The following is a 25158-nucleotide window of genomic DNA, read 5'->3' as shown; positions in this document are numbered from 1 at the left end:
CTGAAATAAATGTTGATTCCATCAAGGGATGCACTAACCCCCAGCCTTTGGCTGCTCTCTGATTCTGTTTAGACGACTCCTATTAAATACAGAGAGGAGAGTATAGGGATATATCCTCTGGAATATCCACACAGCATACTCACCGAGGATAGATCTAACTAGTCATTAGATGTCACAGCTGTTCCACACAAAGGCAGCTGAAAGAGCCTTTATCAGCAAGTACAAAAGTGATCTCTCCAGACTGCTTGTCGGCATCTCTCTACAAGTGCTGTATGCTCTCATATAAGAAATTTATTCAGACAAAACTCACAATGGAAGAATGAAGCCCCTTTTAGTGGCAATAAAATAGTATGAAACATTCATATAGTCAATGTACTGTGAATGGTTTAACCTTACAAAGACACGGATTAAGAATGGAATACTTGGGAACAGTCCCTTCTAGGGAAAAGAAATTTGACATTTTTATCAACTTAAATCAACGTATCAGTCAAAGGAGCAGTGTTTCTGGAATTTAAATACCAAGGTATTAAATATCTCTTTTTTTTTTCGTAACAATGCATGTAACTGCCTGGAATATTATCATGGAAGATAACAAAATAACTGGACAACACCTTCAAATGAGGGCCATATATTAATACTGAGCTAATAGCTTCTGATGGACAGATAAAATAAATAGATATACTATTGTCTCTTTCCTTTTTTTTGTAGGTATTTCCAAGGCACTTATTGTGGTCATATTGAAAAAAACCAGAGTGTGCTCCACTTGTTATATAAGGCTGACCATGCCAAAGAGTCACATGAGAGCTTCTCAAAAATCCTATGCACTTCTATTTAACTGTCAATAACCAGACCTAGTGGAAATAGTGTGATGCCTGCAGCTTTCCATGTGATGTCCCAGTGCTTATTTCCCGGTCCTTTATATTGGGCACACACATGGTCAACAGCAATTTAAATGCTATCACTACTCATCCCCTTTAACAGCAAGCAGTGGGTCAAACTGTCAGTGCAGGATTGAGGCAGACGGCAGAAACAGGGAGTGTAAACATGGGGAGGAGGCCAACAGCTGTCAGCACACAGTGAGGCAGCACACCCAGACACAGGAACTGGGGAAACTGACGCAAATTTATAGGATGATTTTTGCACTGTAACAGACAAAATCATGATCCTTCTCAAGAAACTTCCTAGAAATTTTGTCACTTGCTTCAGTGAGGCAACTCAAGAACCCTAATGCTATATGGACCAGGAAAACCTGGCACCTTTTCAATGATTCAGGTATTGAAAAAGGCAACATAGAGATCAGCAAGGTGCATTTTGAATGTCAGCACTTAGGAAAAAAATCTCTCTCCTCCTCTGAATAGCAACCTTGTTAAATGGAAAACCGCATTCCGTTTGTGTTTTTAATAAATAGAATAGTTGGAAACTGGTTATTAAATTATTGTCATACAAAATAAAATTACTGCTCCATCACTAAGAAAGGAGATAATTCTACTGCTTATCACAAGCAGATCACCAAAGTATTTTACCAGTGTAAATGTAGAAATATGACAGATGTTATTAAAAAAATTCTGTCCATTGTTCAATTAGAGGGAACTTCACTATTTTCATTGGTTTTTAAAAAGCTTCTATAAAAAGAAATATAATTCTACAACAGCTAATATCAGTGCTCTCTGTTAAATCAGTACTAATATCAATCATACTTTACTACAGCCTTATCGAGAAAGACTGTCTTCATGAATAAGAAAAATCTTTATGGAAACTGGCAATGCTTATTAAACCATACTGGCATGAACAGAGGGACAACAGGTTAGACTGGACTGAAATAACAATACACGTAGAGGACAGTAGCACAGTACATCTGGAGACATGAACATGTGCAAAATGGTGGAAAGCAGAAGGATGAAAGGATGGTTCAGAAAGAATAAAACTGGAGAAATTGGGCTCAAAAAAAAAGTAAAAAGACTAGCAGGAGCCTTGATGGGAGTGGAGATGATTTAAAGTGCTGTTGCATGTGACTTTTAAAAATAAATCTTACTTTGCAAAGCAGAATATGTTATATGCACCAAGGAGATGACCGTAAAATGAGATATGCAGCAAAAACACGGTAGCCCTCCAAGCATTGCTGAAAACAGAAAACCCTATGCATTTTACAGCCTCAACATGGTGAATATAAGTTTGGCAGAAATGCATAAATGGCATTACAAGCAATGCTACTTACTCTGGAGGCGAATGTTAGCAAGCATGGTGGCTTGATGAGGATGCTGAATATTGAATGGAAATGTCAAAATAAAAAATTTGGAATTAAAAAGAAATTTGAGAAAGTAACATATATGCACCATGGCATCAGAAAATGACCATAAAATGCAAAAAGGTGATGGAGTGATATGGAACAAACCTTGGAGAAATATCGCATCCTTGCTGCATAAAGGCACCCAGGGAAAACCAAAGGCTGTTAAATATTCCAAACTCATTTGGAGGGTCAGGAGGATTCTGAGGGTCACGTGGTTCTTCAGTGCTGTCTTCCAAGTGCCACTCATAAGGGCTGAATCTGCTGACTAGGAAAAGAACTACGCTGACGCCAATGTAAGCAAAGACTATACACATCCAAATTTCATAAGCCAAAGGATCCAGGAAAGAGAATACGCCTGGTTTAGATTTCTGAGGCTTCTTGATCATGATGGAGATGCCCAGGCTCATAAAGGGTTTGGAAAAGTCTATGACTTCTTCTCGCACCAATGTAATGGTGAGGGGGGCAACAGCTATATCTGCTCTCTGAAAAGGGAAAACAAACCCAAGTTAGTTACAAGTCAGACACAACAGAATCACAATCTAGAGTCACAGGCTAATGAATAAGATGATAAATTACAAGAGTGAGTGGAAACATATTCTTTGCAGGCTATTTTGCAGTCACTGAAGTTAAGGATTACACGATATTAACAGAAAACTATTAACAAGAAAAATTACAATCAAATCTCTGCAAGGGGCTCATGACAGCAGCAGATATTTCTATTAAGTTAGAATGGATGAATAAAGACTACACAAACTGGACAGTGAGATGGCAACCAACACAATGTCATTTTCTAGTAACGGTCTGTAACCACCCATTTGTCTTGAAGACTTCGGACAAATTCTGCGTTTGCTACGTTTTAATTTTCTCTTTTCCATTCTTTCAGCAAGTTCTCTTGCCTTACTGATTAGTCCAAGATCTTTACAAGGAACTTATGAGATGTAATCAGTCACTGAATTTCAGCTGCACTTGGGTGCTACTACTTGTATGCTCCTTTAAAAACTCCGCTGTAGTAAGGGACAGAAGATAGTAAACAGTGGGGGGATAGGAACCAGCCAGACCCTTTTGGTGGTCACTGAAGAACAGTTAACACAGACTTGTGAATCCCTGACGAATAAATAGCCTGGATAATCTGAGGAGAATGCAGTGTCATGTATGCCCTCCTGTCTTAGAGACCTTGGCTCTACAGGCCTGTAACAGACTGTGCTCTGGGGCTGTGTCACCTGGAAGCACAATTGCATCTATTGCATCATTCATCATTCACCTGTGTGCTGGTGAACAAATACCCTTCCCTTCAATCTACACATCCTTGCTGGATTCTATGGGTAGGCAGGCATGTAAAAACTTAGTTTCCTGACTAAAAATAACATTCCAGAATAGATTTTCAACATATTTAACTATATCTGTATTTCTACGCTAGAAAGATTCAAGTCATGCTACTTAGATACCCTAGCCTTGATCCAGCCAAGAACTCAAGTCAGTATTTGTATTAGAGTGGAATGGAATGCTAAAAAAAGAGCCCTTTTCATCTGAAGATTGTTATGAGAGTCTACATACCTACATACACTATTTTAAACACTCTAACTATTCATGTTATTGATATTTTTAAAGAAGGCCTTTCATTGGTAATTAAGAATTTCAGAAAGAGAAAGTAGTTCTTAGGGAAACCTTAACTTACCAGTACCTAAACCAGTGTGCACCTTTTAAATCAGATTTTTTCCCCCACTAGTAACTAGGCATTTCTTTCTCATGGAAAAGTAAAGCCTGATTAGGTAGAAGTTTGAATAAAAGTTAATGGGAAATGTTAATAAGGTATGATTAAAATCTGTGCCATAAAATAATCAAATATGCCTTTATGTAAATCTGATGGTGATGTACATGACTGTCATTAATATCTGGTTTGCTCCTCCTCCTAGCTATTGGTTTGGGTTTTATGTTTAATAAGCAGAACTGGTAAAGGCTTCTTGCACAGCTGATCTGAGCATCACGGGCTTGGTGTCTGCTGATGCTCGGCAGCACCGTGCAGCCATCCTGGAGCACTGGCTCAGGGTTTGCAGACCAAGGCCAGTGATAGCCTTGTCAGATGAGGACTGCCCCTCCTCACAGTTGCCTCCCTCTGCAGGGCACCCATCTGCACACACAACCTCAAGGTTTGCTCCAGGAGTATCTCTTGACAGTTCATACTGGCATGTGCAGCTACAAGGTACGTGCACAAGTTCACTGCTTGGAACAATCTGATAAAACCATGCCTGTGCATGTAAGGAAATCATGGCCCTGGGTGCCCCCTCTGACAGCCCTGCTCAGCCCCTTTAGACAGTCGTGCACTGGGACACTGCCTTTCCCCTTGAGTGTCCCTTTCCTCAAGGAGAAAACCTCAGCTGATTTGTGGTCACTTACTGCAAAAATCTAGCTGAACGTGGCTTTAATGTTAAAACTGAAAATGCCTTTGGATGTCTGGATGTTTACTGGCTTTGCAGATGAATGTGTTCATCATCTAAGTAATGGAGAGACTGGAGGGGAGGATATGGGTACAGTGAGGTAACATCTTCGGAAGATGTTGGAACTTGTACACTGAGGAATTCCCCCAAAACATGTATTTCTCTTAGAGCTGCTGCTTGTTGAGCTCCTGTTAAATACTGGGTGTCTGCAGTCAGTGTGAGATTCACACAGAATATCAGTTTTGAATATAGTCAGAGTCCACAGCCAGCTGGAAGACTAAGCACTTTGACCATGGCACTGTACTTCTTGTTGAACTAATGAGGTACTTACAAATTAATCCTTATTAGAGCAAGCTTAATGGATCAGGACCCCTGTGGAGACTTAGAAATGGCTCCATGTGAAGTGAAGCTTAGGTAGGAGGCAGGTGCCTTCCCACCAGGCACTTCTGCACATGGACTGCCAGTCTTGGAACACCCCATCAAGGGAGGGAAAGGCTGCTCCAGCTGTAAGAGCATTTAGTTTCTGGAGCATTTTCATGGACTTGGAGAATTTTAATTCTCCCAAAGTAATATTTTAATTGCCAAAGTAGACATGGTGGAGCTCTTCCTAAGTGCTGAAGCAGCATGCAATAAGGTCTGTATCTCCTTCATGCCCAGCTGAGTTCATGAAGGATGCTCCTGTGGGGCGATGAAGCTGATGCTGAAGCACAGACAAATCACTTGTTAAAGCCCTGATTGTTACCATGTTCATATCATACTGTACAGATTTCTTTGTAAATAATTTCAAACTGAATTTTACTATTACATGGGATACAAATAATAATTTTCTGATACATCTCATTCTTCCTGCTTTCCTACTATCCCTACCAAAGGCATTCACTGTATCGGAAACACCAAAACTCACCCTCATCCCTAAGTGAATATGGCAGCAAATGATTTCTGCAGAGGGAACAAGCATGGGTTCACACACAGGGTCTTGGGAAACCAGGGCACTGAGAGTGGACCAGCTCCAATCCAACACCCAAGCCTGGTTGCTCACCACTTCCCTGAATATTAGCTGCACTAGGGAGGTAAAAAAACAGTTCTCTCTTTGCTTATTTATTTAGAGATATCGTATTTGAAATGGAGAGCTTATGGAGAGCTCTAAGCACCCTAAAGGATGGTTGGTAACTGCAGCACTGTTGAGAATTTCCCTCCCTGTTATGGTTGCAGATAAGCAGAACCTATACAAATTGAGCTTGATTAAAAAGAACACAACCACAAACATGCCTGTCTTCATACAGAACTGGAGAGGGGTTTAAGAACCTCAACAACTAAGCTTTGCTAATCACTCATGACTAATGGTGTTTCAAACATCTTCACTGCATTTGAGCCGGGCGAGAAATGTCATGGATTCCTCTGAGGCTTGTTCTGTCTTTGCCTGTAAGTGTGGGAGGGATGGATTTAGAGAGGACAGGCAGCACAGAGGCGCTGCCCACTCTGCTCAAAGCTGACCCCAGGGAGCTGCAAACCTCCAGACTCTTATGGAGAGGGAGAAAAGAAATAGCAAATGGAAATATCCTTCTACATGGAGAATGAAAAACAGTAAGATGTTCCGCCTCTGTAATCCAAAAGGAGGGATGGAATTCTTGTCTTTACAGGCCTACTGATGGCTCTCCCAAATTCAAAGCTATGCACTAGAGACAGCGAGAGATCTGGGCTATGCTCCTGCCTGTACATACTTTGGGTCACTTCTGCTTGCAGAACTGAACCCCTGCTTTGCTCAAGGGTCACTTTTCAAGAAGTGGGTCTGGACTGCAGTCACTTTGGGTGACGGGAAGCCAGGAAGCACCCCGCCTCTGTGCAGATGGAAGCAGAGGGACACTGCCCAATTTCCATTGGCAGCCAAACCTCTGGGCACCCAAAAGTGCTGAATGCAGGTACACAGGGTCACCAGAAGAGACTGTGCTGCAATGGTGACTGTCTCTGAGCATGTTTTAACACTTCTCAGTGCAGTCTGAGGTTTCCAGGTAGCAGAAAAGAGCATCAGACAGAGTAACACATCACCTGTGGTATCAGCTGGTAAGAGCTACCTTTGTAAAGGCAGTCCAGTATCCCCAAGGATATTCAGGGTGTGTTGAGAGGCCAGTTCATGGGGGCAATGTGGTTTTAACACATCAGCTCACACTTATTTAAAGACAACAGGTGATATCTGATTAGCAACATGCTGCATTGAAGTCTTAATGTGCCCTAGCCGAGCAGTGTAAAAAGGTATTAAGGTGTTAAAGCGGCAGTTGGCCTTGTCTGCCACAGTTTGTCAATGTTAAGTCCATTTGTGATTTCTGTGGATGCCCATGGCTCATTCTGACACACTCCTGCCATTCACAGATGGAGACATAAAGGGTACATCTGCTTTTGGGGCTGTGGACATACGTGTGCTTCCTCTGCCTGTGCTCGGACCCAGGTCAGCCAAAGCCCAGGAGCACGGCAGCATGGCTCTGTGCCAGGGCTGTGATCCTGTCCCCCACCACAGCTCAGCCTGGCCAGGGACCCCACAGCTGTCCACGTGTCCAGGACAAGGGTCTGTCTGAGCTGCAGGGCAGCGGCATCACATAGCTGCCTTTGGGGACCTGTAGCCAGGCTTCCCCCCTGCAGAAACCAAGAGTGAGAAGCAAAGGACAAGCTTCACCCACTCATGGCACAGTCAGGCTCTGCTACAGACTAAGAGCATGTGGGATGTTTCAAGGAAAAGTAGGACTCAAATTAGTCTGCCTCTGCTATGATTCAAAGGCTGTACGTGCCATCTGTAGTATTTCTACATGCTGCTGGGAGAGCCAGAGAGGCCAGCACACACGAGTCTGGTTAGTCTGCTGAAGGCAGGGAGATGTGCTGGTGGTCCCACTCTGACAGACTGCGGAGGCTGCTGCGTTCTGGGGACTGCCTGTCCTTTACATCCCTGCTTCATTCCTTTGTGCTGTTTTACATTTTGAGAGATTTTTATAAAGGCTTGTTTTAACCTGAGCAGAGTTTTAAAGGCTGTAAGGTCTGGCTGCTCTTTTCATTCCCAAAGCATTTGTAGTTACAATTAAGATCTGTGTTAAAACTACTGTCAATTAGCCTCAGCACTGTGAAAAGCATCAGGCCCGGGGAGGGATGGCTTCCCCTAGCTGAACAGGGAAGGAAGAACAGCAGCCTGCTTTAAAAGGGGAAGAAGAAATAAAAGCCTACAGAAAGAGGCTGACCCTACAGAAGAGAAAAGACGACTGTCTAGTGCTCAGCAGGTGGTGGGTACAAAGCCCCGAGCACAGGGGCCGAGGGAGGTGCTGCTGCTCCTCAGCCCCAGCCGACGGCACGTCCTCAGCCCGTGGGTCACTGCAGGACAGCACTTGCCTGGCTGGATTGCTCTGCTGGTTAGATTTAAATAGTGATTCAGTCTCCTGGACTGAGAATGATTTAGCTACTTCCCTCTTCTGAAATGTCCAGGAAAAAAGCTTTACCTATTTTCTATTTTTATTTTGTTGAAAGTTTCCACTATGCTTTGGAAATTTCTCTTAGTTTAAAAAAATAGCAGCGCTTGAATGGGTAGTTTTTTTCTGGTAGGATGAAGAGTTTTATTTTGATGCCATCAGAATGAAAGAGCAAAATTAAGGGGTTTTTTTCAGCCTGAACTGACACTTTTTTATTTATGAAAAACCAAATAAATTTCCTTTTATGCCGAATTTCATTATTATTATTAATTAGTATTACATTTAACATTACTACTACTATTACTACTATCACTAACATTTAAAAATTGCTAACAAACCACAAAGCCCTGTTAGTTCCTCTCTAACAAGACTGCTGGGTTCTCCTGCCTGAAGCAAAGGAGTTTGGGAATATCTGCTCAGGCAGAATTCCCTGCCACCGGGGCTGCCATCCCCCTGCCACCAGGTGCACTGGTACAGCCCCTTGCAAAGCCACAAGGAAAGGCCCAAGAGGGACAGCTGAGATTGCCCTTGACTTCAGGGACCCTACAGTACAGCAGACTTTTATGCCCTCCAACCAGACCTGATGTGATATGAGACAGGGGAGGGACAATTTCTAACGGGAAGTATTTTAGTGTGTAAATGGCAATGAGCAACTCTTGGGACCGCTCCAGTTGGCCTAGTTAATGCCAACCTCCGGCGAGTCTTACACTGGAGTCAGGGCTGTGCCACCCTCCAGACCTGCAGCACGGTGACACACCACCCCTGCTGCTTTGGGTACAGCTCAGTGCAGACTGAGCCCCCTCCCATCCCACCCATCCCTCCCCTCTAATGCAGTGGTCTGGAGGCTGCCTTTTCTCCCCTGACTCTGGGTTGCGTTCCATAGGAAGCGAGAGCAATAGTAACAATGAATTGGCACAACCCAAACATTAAATACAGTTAATTGGGGTTTTAACATTAAAATGACAAGCCATTCACTTCCCGTGACTGTTCTAAGAGCAATTTTTGAAAAGAGTTGCGTGCATGGGGCTATGCAAAAAAGGGCTCAGCATTCAAAAAGCCAGCTGAGATGCCCCAGCAGCACCAGGTGGTGGCAAGGAGGCTGCTGGGTCAGGAATATGCTGTATTTGACAAATGACTACTCACTGTTTATCACTTGAGACAAATGCAATCTAAAGGATTGTGTTTCTGCCACAGCTCAGCTCAGCTGCTGGATAACTGGTACCAAAACCAATCAGGTCCCTTTTATCCTACCAAGTCTATCTTCCATAGATGCTAACAAAGGTACTTAAAATCTAATCTGCCTCTTGTCTTCCCAAAATGGAATCCAGAGGAGCCAAATTTGACAGTCATTTTGCTGACAAGACTCACAGGGGCATTACGGTTACATACAGTTTTAGTTCCCTAATAGAGTTTTAAGCCCATGAGAGATAAAGGAAAGTCAGCACGTAAATGAGGCGCTTGCTCCAAATAATTAGCACTTCTAGAGTACTTCTCATCTTCAAAGGGCTTAGTGCACATCCTTGTGTGTGTGGTACACAGCCCCCTCTCAACAGATGGAGAAAGAGGCCAAGGGTATTTCAGAGTGTCGGCAAATAGAGCTGGGAAAAGGTCTGGAGGGCTGGTGAGGTTTGTACTTGGAGTTCAGGGGCTGTTTTCCCTGCTTACAGAAATCCAGGTGGATTTCCATGCATCTTGCTAGCTCAGTTCAGCTGGGCAGTTTGGGGAGCTGGCTCAGCAGCACAGGGCTGGAAGCATTAACCTGGGTCTGCATTCAAACCTCACAGGACACATCTGACCTTTGAATAATTGAGCATTGCAGTGGAGAGGCTTCAGTAATGGAGCTCACAGCATGAGTGCAGGAACTGTTGGGGGTCTGGGACGGAAACATTCCTCAATTTTTCATTAATGAGAAAACACAGATGAAAACTGTGCTCAGAATATGAAGGAACTGACCCTTTTGTAGGGGAAAATGAGAATGGTGGGGTGGTGTTGGGGTTGTTTTAAGGAACGGTCTGTGGTGCCTGCGGGGCTGGTTTTGCTGGTGTGGAAAGGTCAGAAGTATGGTTAGGGCTAAATTTGATGCTAAGGAGGCAGAGCTCTCTGAGTTAGGCTGGTCCCAAGAGGTTGTGGAAAAGGCAGCTGCAGCCAATCTGCTTATTACACACTGGTTTGGGTTGGAAAGGACCTTTGAAGATCATCTAGTTCAACCTCCCTGCAATAAGCAGGGACATCTGCCACTAGATCAGGGTGCTTAGAGCCCTGTCCAGCCTGACTTTCAGTGTTTACAGGGATGGGGCATCCACTGCCTCTCTGGGCAACCTGAGCCAGGTCCTCAGCACCCTCACAATGAAGGTGATAATAATCCTAATCTGATCCTAATATCTGATCTGAATCTACCTTCTTTCAGTTTAAAGCCATTCCCCCTTGTCTTATCACTACATGACCCTCTAAAACATCCCTCTCCATCTATCTTGTAGCCCCTTTAGGTACTGGAAGGTGCTCTAAGGTCTCTTTGGAGCCTTCATTTCACCAGGCTGAAGAGTCTCAACTTTCTCAGTCTTTCCTCATAGGACAGGTGCTCCAGCCCTCAGAGCATTTTTGTGGCCCTTTACCCCGGTAGATCTTGTATGGCACAGCAGCTGCACAGACTAATCTTACTTGGCTCAAGACACAAAAGCCATAGCCCATGTCACACCTTACCTCCCCTAGTGTAGACAGTCCCTGTGCTCTGACTGTTACCAGCAATTTCAGCTTCTCTTTTGCCATGCTTTTTCCACATGGTACGGTTATTTTTTAAGTGAACGAACAGTTTCATTGCTTGTCACTTGCAAGTACATCAAAAGGACCCAGTTACAGCTGATAACTCTTGGTATTTCTTGAACCACACACAGAGCAACTGAGGGTATAGGTTTCCAGTGCAATGTAATTTGCTTGGAACTAAACTAAACCTTTGCTTCAGAGGTTCTCAGTGGACTTGTGTTCTCTAAGAGAGTGAACATCAGTTTCCCAAATCGCACAGCTGAGGCATGGGGAGTTCAGAAGATTTGCATAATGTCAAACCTCAAAGCAACAGGGAAACAAAGAAGTAATCCAAGGGTCCAGAACCCTGCTTACTTTCTCTAATCAGTAGATATCCCTCCCTGCCATAATACAATACAACAAAAACATTGTTATTTCTATAAAACATTTTCAAGTCAAACAGGCTACCATTTACATAATAAGGCATCAGGACTCACTGCTCCAGAGCAAGAAAACTTGTGCAATTCTAGCAATTACTTAAAAAAGGGTGATTTACTTGAAAAGAATTATCTCACCAAACATTTTGCAAGAATGATGATGCATTATCCCAAGGAAATTTTGAGGTGACTTTTAGAAATTACACTGAGCCACAGAACAAAAGGAGGCAATTGAAATATGTGCTTCTGCTCAGATATTTTTAATAAAGGAAAGCTTGTTAAAAATAAACTGCAAAAAAGATTTGGGTGGATTCATAAATCATCTCATTAGCATTTGAAGAAAAAAAGATGAAATATCAGCTTGGGAAGTCTTTTCTGCAAAGCCAATTTTCTCCCCCTTCCATCTGGTTTATCTGTATTCCAAAATTCTCATTTTCAAAGAAGTTTCTAAAATGGCAGTTCCGGACTGTTTTTGTTCTTGCTAAACAAAGTGATGTGCACCCAATATAGAAATACAAAGAGGAATGCAGTGAATTAGCCTTTTTTTTTCTGTCTGACAGTTAATTTTTGAAGCCAAACCCAGGGTTTAAAGAAAAAAAACACGTGGTTGATTTCATATCTGTGTTGCTTCTTACCCTGAAAAGCAACCATGGGGTTAACTGGGTCTGGTCAAACACAAACCAAGATCAGTGACCCAGCGAGGGCCAGCATCCCAGATCAGACCTTTAATGAGAAGGACACCCCCCCAGCACTCAAGAGACTGATATAGAAAAAGGAGATCTGGCAAATGAAGATGCATATGAAGAGCAAACTGGAAATTCTGCTTTAAACAAGAATTTGAAATTTGCTCAATGCTACTTCTCAACATTTCGTGGACTCTGATTTGGAGAACAGCAGTAAAAAAGTCACACTTTCCTTCAATGAAATAATTAGAAAAGTAGACTATAAAAATGGCAATACAAAGAAATATCTAGAATTTTAAAGGTAGAAGTCAAACAGATCATCTTTATTTTGCAGTTTATTAACTTCGAGCATAATTTTTTATAAAGAACATTAAAATGAAGGTTAAGAGAAACTTACCCCATAGACCAGTTCACCCACCATGCCATTCCATATCTTAGTCTCAGGGTCCCTAGCTCCATATTTCCCATCTCCAACAATTGACAGTTTGTATTTTATTCCAACATGTTTTGCTATTTCAGAAGCTAAGTCTACACAATATCCTTCATATCTCTCATTCCCTTCTAGTTGTTCATGGTTTTTCTTATACATTACATATGGTGATTCCTTTGAAACAAAAGTAAAGATCAAAAGTCTATGAATGTAAAATACAGCTGTAAACCACACAAAATGAGAGCTGTTATTATCCTTTATATAACTGGCAAATATTTACAATATTTCCTGCTTTGGTACAGAATTTAGACAGACTTCTGCAGTATAAAAATCCTTGGCTGATCCTACAGCCACACATACTAATTGACTGTATTCCTAGTAAGGAGCCATTGAAGACAACAGGACTTCTTAACAAAGTTACACTTCTGTTTGCAGAATTAGGCCTGATTAGACAAAGTAGCATCATCGTAGTAATAATTCAAGTTTTAGTGTTTAAAGACTGACATATCCAACACCTGTACTATCAACACAATTTCCTAAGGCCCCAGTGGCTAAGAATGGGGCTCTTATGGATATATTTTCAAAGTAGCCTAAGGGAAGCTAGGTTAAAATCCTCAGCAGCACTTTTTGTCAGTGAATTCCCTTAGCCTTCTTGGAAAATTCTAGTTGAAATTCTGATTATATCTCATTAAATCGATAGGAGTATAAAATACAATGCTTCAGGAAACAGCATAAAATTGACTCATGCTTAGTAGAATTAGTAAAAAGCACAAAAGTCACAAGGAATGCTGTACAGAGCAGGTCTGTAGAGGCGTTGGGACTGACACAGGTGCTGCTGCTTGTGACACACAGGAAGAGCTTTGCTCCTTTGGAATTGCACAGGTAAAGGCTGCTTTTCACCCAGTGCTAGAGCAGTTCCAGTTCTCTACAGGCTTCATTGTGCCACCCTTACTCAGTCCACAGGGGTTGAGTTTACAGGAGCTGTACCTGAGTGAGGGGTGCAAGATTTGACTCTACAGCAGGAAGGCCAATCGCTGTGGTCATTTACATGCATGCATAATAACTTCACTTACATGAGGCACTTAACTGAGTTCAAGTGTCTGGGAAGCAGCAAAGCACAATGGTGAGCTCAGTGAGCTCCTCCTGTGAGCAGACCTACTGATACATATATAGGTTAACATCTCTGGAAGATACTGAACTTTCCAGTCACTTGAAGTCACACAGTATTCAACATCTACCTCCTGACAAGGTGTCTAACACACCTCAGGAGTCATGTGCCTTGTTTCCTAAACACAAACACACTAAGAACTTAAAACTTACCAAGATCGTAGTGACTACTATAGTTCTGTTCTCCACAGATGAAGTGTCATTAGAGGGCAGCTGATCTAATGCTGGCACATATCTTTCATATTCATTCCAATAACCAGCCTATAAAAATGGAGATTGTTACCTCATTACATACCTTTACAAGGACTGGCACCTGAACTTGTGAGGGCAACTGTCAAAACCCATGGCTTTTTACACATTTCTCATTCACTGTTTTTGTCATTAAGGAACTACACTAGCTTACGTCCATTTCCTTAAAGAAACAATGTTCTCAAGTCCAAGAGCAAATCAGCATGAGCCAAATCTAAGTGAAAATACATATTAAATTCTCCCTATCTCAACTGACATCATTATAGTGCCTGTGGAATAAATTCCCACGTATCCACAGCATAAGAATATACTACAGACAAGAAAATAAACTGCACAGAATTCGGAGTAAAATTCTCTGATTTTGTCATTTTTATCCAGTACATCCCCTGCAAGCCTGAGTTGGCTCTAGAGCAGATGCACAGACATCGTTAGCAATGCAGGCACAGCTGCATTATCTCCAGTGTGGGACACAAAACCCTCTGTGAGCATGAGGTGACTTTATCAGCTGGCTGGTGCTGATCTTTGGCTGCATCACTAAGCTATCACAATAGCTTTTGTATTTCTGCACAACACAGAAGTAACACTGTTCTTTGCATTGTACACCTCCCTGAGTGGCTGGGCCATGTTCAGAGGTATTTAGTTATCAAATGTGCAGAAATGTTTAAGGAGTCTCAGTGGTGACCAAGCAGGTTAAGTACCTATCTCCAGGTGAAATCAGGGTATTTAAGAGACTCAGACACACACATTCTTCTCTCAGTATTTTTGTGAACCTGTCTACCTAATTATTTTTGAAAATCTGCCTTAAACTTCTTTTATAACACTGATCTAGGCAACTATCCCACTTAGGATCTATACTTTATTTAGGAGACAAGAGAATAAGTATGAAATTCTAATAAAACCAAATTTATTTTCTGTTAATTTCAGAAGGTTTCACTGGTTCCAGCTTCACTATGGCTCCAAAGCCCAATATGGGGAGGGAAGGAAAGATGGAGAGGAATTTCGAAGATGGGACTAAGCACAGGACCATGACAGCAGGTACTATGCTTGGAGTGAAAAAGCTCCAGAAGGGTTTTAAGAGAAAAAGTTGTGTTTGAAGTTGATGTAGAAACCAGTGAAGATGTTAAGCAGGGTGAATGGTTTAGTCCAGGAACTGAAGAGAACAAGGTTCCTGGGACAGGGAAGACAGCATGAAGGAGGGCTTCTCAGGACCTTCTGCAGTGTTATTACACTGCATCTCTGATATTTTTGAATTTCATTAGTTTGTGGGAATAAATATTTGTGAAGGTGTGAAATCTGGATCCATGTCTTGAAACTCACCTTCCGTGATCCAGAAGCTCTCATTTCATACACATCAATTGTGTAATTTGTTCTGCGCCCATAGGTGTCGAACTGGATATTCCCTGTCATTCCTTGAACTTGCACCTTGAGGGAATAAACAGAAAAATATTTTAATAGAATATTCACTTTATTTTTAATCTATGTAAGACACTTGTACTGCTTTTGACACAGCCAGTTGTATCATTCAAAACAACCCCAGTCCCCACTCTCTGAGTTCCAGCTGTACATATTTGTCAGCACTCAGCTGGTGACTCACTGCCAAAGTGAGCTGCATTTAAGTGAAATTAGCCCTGCAGGTATGTTAAATGTAAGAAAGACTGATTCTGCCATGCTTGGTCACACTGGGTTCACCGGTACAGAACGGAGCATCAGAAAGGCACAAGCAACAATTAGTGCAGTTAAACCCCTCACAATATGGCACAGAGTGATCTGCAGTACAGACCAGAATGACATATCATTGCTCATTCTGGCCAGTGCTTTATTTTAAGATCAGTTCCAGTGTAGGAGAAAGGAATGAATGCCTTCTCTGAATGAGCACAGACAATTGTCTCTACTGCTTATGGAGTTTTGGTCTGTCAGGATGGATGGGTGTACAGACGGTAAGCTGTTATCATTACCTACTCACATGAATCATCTGAAGGGGAAGTATAAAGTACTTTGTTTTTAAAAAAACCCCTTTCTTATTTCCCTGTATGAAAGGATGAGGTATTTTTGTTTATCACTTATCAACACTGACAAGCTGTCATCTCAGGCAGAAAAGGTAAGAGTCTCAAACTTCAGTAGGGGCAAATTAGCTTTAATATTTAGCAAAAACTGTAGAAGTTACAGGAAGAGGTGATGCTGGGACTTGTCAAAGGCAAACTGTTAAGGGCTGGTGACTGATCTGCTGTTCACTGTTTAGAGGTGATGTATGAGGCTACATAAAACAACCAAAATTCCATGGACTCCAAATTATCTAGTGAGCCAAATTCACGCTGACATATAGGGAGTTTCTTTTTATCAGTAAGTGGATTTGAATCTTTCTTAAAATAGTTTATATCACTACAGGGGACTGGAAAAAAGTTTATTTCCTCCAGAAAGCTAGAGAGATGAATTGCACTTTGAAAACCAAATTTGACCCCAAGAGGTCTTATCAACTGTGGACTGAGCAAATATATTTGTAGGGTAGTTGACACATAAGCTGCATCCAGATGTGAGTAGCTGTGCCCGCCTTTGGCATTTACTGGAAGCTGTCTGGCTACCTTAGCACAGCAGTGACTGGGTGTCTCACAGAGCTTGTTACACTGGCTTCATCCTGACACCCATTGAGACATGAGCTTTGTGCACTGGACACCTTTTGGCTTCAAACTTAATTTGTTTCTATCAGTGGTGGGAAAACTCAGCACTCTGGAAAACCTGGCTGCACTGAGGCAGGAGGGCTCGCCAGGACTCAAACACTTTTGGTGACAGCATGTGGAGGCAATCACAGAGTGACTATTTTTAAGCGTCCAGATCTATTCAGGTAAGCTTTCTGCCACTGACCTGATGTATTAGAGCCAGCTTCAGAAACAAAGATATGCACAGTTTTCAAGGCTTTTGGGAAGAAGTTTCAAGTAATGCCTAATCATCTTTTGCCAGCAAGATGACTATAGTGAGGCACTGGACCTTCTGCTGGCCAAGGATAGATATTTCAAGGGTATCTTGGAAAAAACATTCTTATCTGAGTTGATGCTACAGAGTGGAGAGGAAAAATAATTAAATCATTGTTTTTATTCTTTTCCTTATCAAAGATTCAAGATTGTCTGAATACAAGGAGAGAAGGTGATAGATAGGATGGGTACTGGAAGGCCATGTGGGATGATCTTAGGTAGCTCTCGTTGGAGGTGTACGTAAATCTCATTTACATGACTCTGAATAGTTAAAACAATTCAAGGCAACCAGCTAAAAATCAAACTTCTTCATACTTTGCCAATCATGAGTTTGCCTTTTTATATCTTTTATAATATGTTTTTAAAAGAAATTCTCCTAAATAAGGGAGTGTCCAATTGCAGTGTTGGTTTTCTCTATTGACATGAATACCTCATATATCAGTACAGTACAAATTCTTTATTGTGAAGATTGAATTCAGTTATTTCTCTTCAGAAGTGTGTAATGCTACATTAATGAATGTGCAGTTAGGGCATATGTTAGGAGGTGAAAAAATGGCATAAAAAAGAGCTCTGGCTCCTTTTATGTGAGACTAAACCATCTCAGTTTTAAGAGTGAAATAATCTGATTATAACCATCCACAACTCATTATAATATTCTGATACATTCCTTCCAATTTGGTAGCTGAGAAAAATCAGTAATTAAGTGTATGAAGATTGACCTAGGATTTGTTTACACTTAACATGGGCTTAATTCTGATCTCACTCACTCCAGTTCTATGTCTGCATTAATATAATCAATGCTAACAGGTTTTTTTGAGAGCTATTTGAGCCAGATTAAAAGCAATAGTCTTTTGTATCTACAAAAACATTATCAAATTTTTCCTGTTGTCACTTGCTTTAATACTAATAGCAGACTAAAAAGAGTTAAAATCCAAGAAAATCAGAGACATAAGTGAGCTAGGGTCCCATACCATAACTAATGTTAGGGATAAAAAATTGGCCATGCAGAAGGTAATCTGGCTGAGTGCAAAATTATGCCAGGAATCAGAACTGGTTGGAGGCTAAACTGTTCCTAGGTTCAGGTTGCTGCTGAGATCTATCAGTACTGCTATGACCAACGACAATTTCTCCACCGTTTTAAACCAATCTGAGTTGACTTTTTAACTGGGAAATTATCAAAACTGCAGACGTGTTTAAGTTCATAAACACATTTATCCCTGCAAAAATTACAATACTTGTGTCGAAGACCCAGTCTAGCTCTTTTAGTCAGATTTGCAGGCTCAGCCTGACTTTAGAAACCCCCAACACATGTTTGATTGCAAAATGGCTCATGCTCACTCTCCTGGGAAGCTGGGGTGTTACAGGCGATCTGGGGAATTGTAGGTGCTCTGGTGGGGACAATCAGACAGCTGCTGCATCAGTGCCAGAGGGACTGTGGTCAAACTTTTGAGAGCTAGGTATGTCATGCCTTGCCCTCCACTGAATATTTTATCCATCCTTTGAAGCTCATCATTAACTTTGTTTTTACTTTCTTTCCCCTGAGGAGCTGCAAGCTGTTTGTGTGAATACAGAAGCTCTGTGTACATGGAGCAGGACACAAGCACTACAGAATTGCTGCTGTCATTCTTTAGTTGTTATCTTTGCCCTTACCATTTTCAGTGCTCTTTCTATATCAATTCCTTGGCTCCATGGCACTGCAGGGTTAGCCAGGCAGTCTCCAGCACTGCCTCTCCTGGAGACATCCACACGCTGCCTTCGGAGGTACCGGAAAGCCTCTGCTATGACCAGGACTGCATCATGGGTCAGTGCAGATGTGTACTGCAATTGATACAAAGAAAATATAGTGGCAAACTGCAATTTTAGAATTGCCCCAGGTGTATCAGGTCAAGTCCTCTTTTTTGTTAGAACAGAAGAATCATGCTTGCAGACCACTTTGCTTGCTCTCTTTCAGCTGGTGCTTTATAACAATTTCACCCAAATTAACAAATTAAAATTAACAATTAGCCAATTAAAATTAAGTTAACAATTAACAAATTAAAAATATTTTCATTCTGTATAGCAGATAGCGGCAAAATAACAATACCAGTTCATAGTTGCATAAAATTTCAATTTAATTGGAAACTTGCTCATCTAGATGAGCTTACTACAAAAGTCTGCAATTCCATGCTGGACCATAGTGATACCAAAGAAAAGCTCATATCTGAGTTTTTGCTTCAGGGTTTTTTTGTTTGGTTGGTCGGTTTGTTTTTTTTTGTTGTTTGTTTGTTTGTTTTTAACAAGATTGCCAAGACAGCTTTGAATTGAATTTAACATAAATCATTTCTGTTTGGATCAAAATTCTGGTTAGGTAGCATCTGTGGCAAGGAATAGATAAGATTACTTTTCTTAGAAAACAGCTATACAAGCAAGTAATCACAAAATACACTTCAGGCATTACATATCCTTGGTAATTCCCCATCTGCCTTCCCTCACTCCATGATAAATCTGCAGAGGGTGGTAAACTGTGTAGCAGCAGCTCTTGAACAAAACCCCCAGACAACTTAACTTACATGTTCCTGTTGCTGTCAACTTCATTCACTGCTTGTTGCATGTTATCTGGTGACACCCCCTCAATGCTATAAATTTAGTATCACCTAGGAAATGTAATCGAAGGGGGTTTTTTTCCATACTTTTTCCGCATTTATCTGTTTGTCTGAAAGTTCTTCCCTCCTATAGTGGCCTAGGCTTTGTATATGACATCCCTGGGTTCCACTGGCATTACAGCACACCTGTAATTTCAGGGTCTGTGCAGAGGAGACCCTCTCAGCAATTGGACCTACTGGAAGCAAGCTCCGTGTGTAGGAGCAGATTTCAAAGTCCTTGTAAGTGGTCCTCAAAATCTCCCCATCATTTGTAAGAGAACAAAGGAAGAAATGAAGAATGGAAGGTGCACCTGCTCTTCTTTTGGCTGTCTGTGCTACTGTAGAGATCCTGCCTCCTGAGGGACCTCATGCTGGAGTTCAGACCCCAAGACCTGCTGCCTATGTGCAAGTTAGAAAGGCAGAAATCCAAGTTTCAACTGCTTGTTCAGCTACTCTCTTTGTGGATAAAATTTATTGTATTCAGAAATTAATTTTATCCTGTAAGGCAGGATAGCTCAATTGGAGATTCTGCATTTCTTAAAATTGAGTATTATCTTACTGCAAGTTCTTCAGTTTGATATCAAGCCATAGGAACTCTGCACAGAACAAGGTGTGTCTGCATGTGCAGATCAAGAGAATTGTGTCTGATAAAAAAGAGTGCAAAGGCTGGGCTGTGAAGAAGGTTATAGAGCAGACATTTCACTGAGCTTTAAATGACAGCAGTTTATAAACTTACTGGGAGTGGGTGGTGGTTCCTGCTCTGACTGTACAGCACAGACACTCTTCTTATCCTGCCCACCTTTACCTCTCCCTGTGATGCTTTGCAATAATCACTCTCTCCTCTTTTAGAAAGTTAACAAAGGTTATACATCACAATCCACACAACAGTACAGAACTAGAAAGTAGTTTGAAGGTATTTGTTCCTGTATTAAAAAAAAGTCTTGTAATAGCTGTCCAATCTAGCACTACATAAAACTTACACATTGATAATTTTTTCAGCAGACTGCATCAATTGTCAGTAACCTTAATGCAGTCCCTTCCAAGTCATGCCAAGAGAGCTATCTAATTTTCTACTTTATTTGAATTCTACTTATAAATGCATGAGCATGCAAAGAGAAAAAAGAGAGAAAGAAGGGAAAGGCTGATAAAATACAGAATAAATTAAACATCAGGGCTTTAATCTCTAGGCAATTTTATTTCCTAATCAAAAATATTGTACATCAATTTTTAAGTATGCTTTTTGTCTGATTGACAAATACTGTGCATATTTCTATAATGAGCCATGCATTTGTGGAAAGGTAATGTAATTTTTGTGTTTTTACCATATACTTAAGATTCTTTTTCAAGGAGGGAGAATAATTTTTTCCTCAAGGTAAATTGCTTTCAAGTGGAATAAAATCATCTCAGGTTAACTTTATATATTTCAGAGCTTTTAAGATTAGTATGATATTTATCTTCACTTCTCCATCACTGCTAGGAAGCTTTAGAAAGCAGGACTAAATCCTAATCCACAGGCAACAATACACTAATCCAGTTTTTGTGGGCCTCTGTTTGCCTTTCTCTGCTTCCTCTGAAATACCAGCAAGGCTGTGGGATGGCATGGGATTAAGATAATTTCCTCCCTCACAGAAATGACATGATCCCAGGGATGGGAAAGTATCTCTCCAAATGGCACCAGTCATTCATGAATGGCACTGCCAGAAAGAGCAGAACCTCGTACGTGATTCTGATTCTGTCTGTAGCTCAACCCAGTGCTACTGCCTACCCTGGTGTTCCCCATGCATGGAACTGGACTTGATTTTTCCTTCCTATCTAGTATTTTAATGCTCTCCTAAATTTTGTCTTATTCATACCAAGACATTTCTCCAGTTTATCAAAGTAATTTTGAATTCCAAATCTGTTCCATCAGTTTGAATGTGTCCTTCTCAAATCAAACAGGAAAGGCATGAACTATCTCGCCAGGGCAGTGGTTCTTAGGTTTGGTTTCCCTGAGACAGTCTGTATACTACCAGACCCAGGTTTCATTCACCTATGGATAGTGGTGAAAAAGAACAGATCACACCAAAAGAAGAAGAGAAAGAAGGAACATAATAGGAATATTATTAATATGCAATGGTCCTAGAAGAATTTATGACTTCTGTGCCTGGACAGAGTTTCCCTGATGCACTCCTTGACTGGACAGTGAATAGCATCCCCCTCTATGATAAGAGATGCTGAGGCAGAAAAAAATCTGGGTGAGATAGTAACAGGTTGCAAGTCTCCTAATAACAGCTGCATTTACTTAATCCAATCTGTGACAGTTTTGGTGAACCTGGGACTTTAATTCAAAAAATTTTGAAAAATTTTACTGCTTGCAGTTATAATAGTCAGACTGTTTAAGTAAAGGACAGTCGTGCAAAAGAGAAGGTTAGATCATGAGGGCAACTGCCAGCAGTAACTAGGAGGTGGCAGTGGCTTCTTAGTGAATCCAGAGCTACTTCATTTTGCATGTGAAATTCTCTATTACCATTAAAATGGACTAGTAATCCACATTTTGCATCTAAAACCTAACCTAACTAGCCCCCATATCCAGCCCAAGACTAACTCAAGAGGTTCAAGTTAGAAGTTTTTATATCCACTGCACTGTGACAGGATTTGCAAGACTAAGCCTTTGCTTCTGAGCAACTCCCACCACAGTGGGCATTTTTGTCTAACAGCCTCTGCCTCTTTCTTCTGGAAGGGCAGGGAATGTTGCAACATATCAGGGATCTGTATCATACTCATGCACATATCTGAGGTTAAAAACTCCCATAGAATTGTTAAAAGCATATCATGCCCATCACTGACAGGTTAAAATAAATACCTTTAATGGTGAGTTTTTGGCTTCAGGGAATTCCCTTTCGTCAAGCCTCATCCAGCGCTGCAGAAATTGTTGAACCATTGGGTTTTCATTATTAACAATCTGGAATCCAGTAATGTTGGCACCTCCATGCATTACTTTTTCCAGAACAATGTCTGTGAAACCCTGGGAGGACACATGTAGAAAAAAAGAACCATTGTCATCCAAAGCCCCTTTCCCCTGGCTCAGTTTTACCTGCTACAAATGCAGCACAAAAGACATTAATGTCTCTCTTGTTAGTTGAAAACATTCTACCAAGGAGACAGCTACTATCACAATTAGGATAGTGGTATAGAATAGAATTTAAAACATCTTCTTGTTTTTTGAAATAGAAAACTTCCCTTTTGGGTTGTGGCAATGTATTAGGTAATACTTGCTGATCAGAAAGAAAACAGCAGGGAAACTTGAAGTACCATTTCCTCTTTTGTCCCGATCATGGTGAAAACTGGTCAAGAGCCTCAAACTCCATTTGTACAGCAAAGTGAACACAAAGGTTCAGTTCTGGGAAAGAAAACCACTCAATCTCTTGTCAGGCAGTTCTCCATCACGGTATCACTCAGCATGTCACATGCAAGCAGAACGGGCTAATTCTCTCCCACTCTGTTGTTATTTATACCTGAGGCAGTAAATTGGAGTCTCTTTGATTAGTATGACTTGATTGCAGTCATGTTTATCTGAATGTCAATGGTTACACATACCAAAAGGCAACCCAGAATAAGAACCTCTGTATTTCTATGCACGAGCTAATCAGTGAGATCATGACTGCTTCTTATAATGCAAAATGATGCATCTTAAAGTCATACAGTACTTATACTAAAGAAGGATATTTTAAAATTTGTCTTTTCTGCTTTAATCACACTAAAACATGGATACAGAGAATCTTTGAGTAATTAGGATTGCTAATTAATAAAAACTCAAATTTTTCCACTTGCAGTAGACACAGAACCTAACAATGAGTCTTCCTGCAGGATTACAATACAAGACTTTTTATAAGGAACTTAAGTAGATGGTGTTGAAAAGCATCACAAGCATCCCTGAATGTCAGTCCTACTCTCCAGAAGAAGCTCTGATACAGATAGAAATGTACTGCCTCTTCCTGGTAGGTCAGCACATACACAGGCACAACCCTACACTCTGAAATACAAAAGAAAAGCTAAACAGCCTTGGTGGTTTACTTGATGGAACTGTTCCAATCTGAAGCTTTTTACCACTTACACACAAATGTGCTACCATTATTTTTCCTGGAGTGCTTAAATTCAAAATACGTCATGTAGAAAATTACAGTCACAAGTATCTAATTTATGAGTATAGAAATTAGTGGAAAACATATAATTAAATTATTACTTTAAAAGTAGTAGAGGACATGATATTTTTTGACAAAAGAAAGACCATAAATAAGTAGAGATGACATAACAGTTCTAGTATTTACTCAGGTAATTTCTCAAAATCCAAGAACTCATCCATGCATTTCCTCTTCCTGATTAAAGTTTCCACAACCTGAACAGAATATTTTACCCTCTAAAATGTAGCTATATTTTCCATGAAAAACAGTTCTTACCAGGTTAGCTAACATGTAGTGATAGCCTCTAGAATGTTTGCCAAGGATTACAACCTGGGGGGAGAAAAACATTACATATTATTCAGTTGCAAGAAGATGACTCTTAACTAGTGCAGAAGAGACAGAGAACGAGCATTTTGGTAATCTTCCATGTTCAATCCATGGGCAGCACTAGTATTCCAGATCTGTGGCATTACAGACAAGATGCAGTCATTTGTGTTTTTCAAACACATGGGCAGAGTACAACAAAGAGTTGTACTCACAAAGCTAAGAAGATTCCGCTTGCAGAGATGACCTTACCTGGCAAATTCACTCTTGTGGTCACAGTGTCCTCCCTGCTGACCAGCTTAATTTTAGTTATCAGTTCAAGTATTTCCACTTTGAAATGAGGTAATACTGTATCTACCCAAAGTAAACTCCTGTTTACTTTGTTCCTTGTTTGTGGAGTGTAGGAGAGGTGCAGGACACAGTCCAGCCACTCACTGTGTTTATTAACCTGTACCAGCACAGCAGGGCTGGGTAGGGTCCAAGTTGTACGGGGAGTTTCCTATAAGAACCCTGGCCAAGCCTTGTAATACATGAATGTGTAAAGTTAAATTCCCAAAGTTATAAGCAGTGACCTTCATTGCCTTTTGACAGCTTTCAAAAGGCCTGAAAACTTGTCATTTCCAGTACATCTAAATGGACACATCTGACCTTACATGTTTTACTAAAATTGCTACTAAATGTTATGTTGCACATTCCACTAAGCAACATCTCCTGCCCTCGCTGACCTCACTTGGGCATCTCTCTGTACAAACAGCCATTAAATGGAATCGCTAAGAGATGAAAGGGCAGCAGGATGAACTCAGCAGCTGGATTAGCTGAGGGTAGCTGGGAACAGTGGAGGCAACACTGTCTGGCAAGCCTGAGCTCTGCCATCCTGTGTGCTCACCCCCACCCCAGGAATGCTGTGCTTTTGCATAAGGAAGGAAAACACTTCCCATGTCTACACAGCTGGCTGCTGGCTCACCAACAATGCCCCTTGTGCAAGACTGTGCCCTTGCCTTCAGTTTATAATCTCAGAAACATCCATCCAGTCCCACAGCTATCAAGTGGAACAACATCCACCAGTAAGAATTTAATTTATAATTGTGGTGATTGCATGTGTGTCAGGACATAATCCATTTTATCCAGGCTTGCTGGGTTAAAAATAGCAAACATGATACTGGCAATACACACAAGTATTATCGTAGTATATATCCTAGAAGCAGCTCAAGTGA

The 25158-nt window shown here is 41.1% G+C and overlaps 1 protein-coding gene across 7 annotated transcripts in view; it reads right to left on the bottom strand.

The window, feature by feature from the left end:
• Positions 1–25158, bottom strand: part of GRIA3 (glutamate ionotropic receptor AMPA type subunit 3) — a 149629-nt gene that overhangs the window by 41094 nt on the left and 83377 nt on the right. For 6 of the 7 annotated variants that reach the window (XR_005604668.1, XM_039571838.1, XM_039571839.1 and 3 more), the window contains exons 5-11: positions 23897–23950; positions 22303–22464; positions 18490–18657; positions 15191–15295; positions 13778–13885; positions 12425–12631; positions 2393–2769 (exon numbers count right to left, since the gene is read on the bottom strand). Coding sequence is in view for 6 of the 7 variants with exons in the window: in XM_039571838.1 (XP_039427772.1) it covers positions 2393–2769; positions 12425–12631; positions 13778–13885; positions 15191–15295; positions 18490–18657; positions 22303–22464; positions 23897–23950 (1181 nt within the window). In the remaining variant the exon portion in view is untranslated. Of the gene's footprint in view, positions 1–2392; positions 2770–12424; positions 12632–12653; positions 13445–13777; positions 13886–15190; positions 15296–18489; positions 18658–22302; positions 22465–23896; positions 23951–25158 lie in introns of those variants that run through there. The other variant, XM_039571840.1, reaches the window with a different exon arrangement.

This window comes from Corvus cornix, chromosome 4A (genome assembly GCF_000738735.6).
Source record: "Corvus cornix cornix isolate S_Up_H32 chromosome 4A, ASM73873v5, whole genome shotgun sequence".
NCBI classification, from domain to species: domain Eukaryota; kingdom Metazoa; phylum Chordata; class Aves; order Passeriformes; family Corvidae; genus Corvus; species Corvus cornix.
This window is presented reverse-complemented; position numbering and strand designations above follow the sequence as displayed.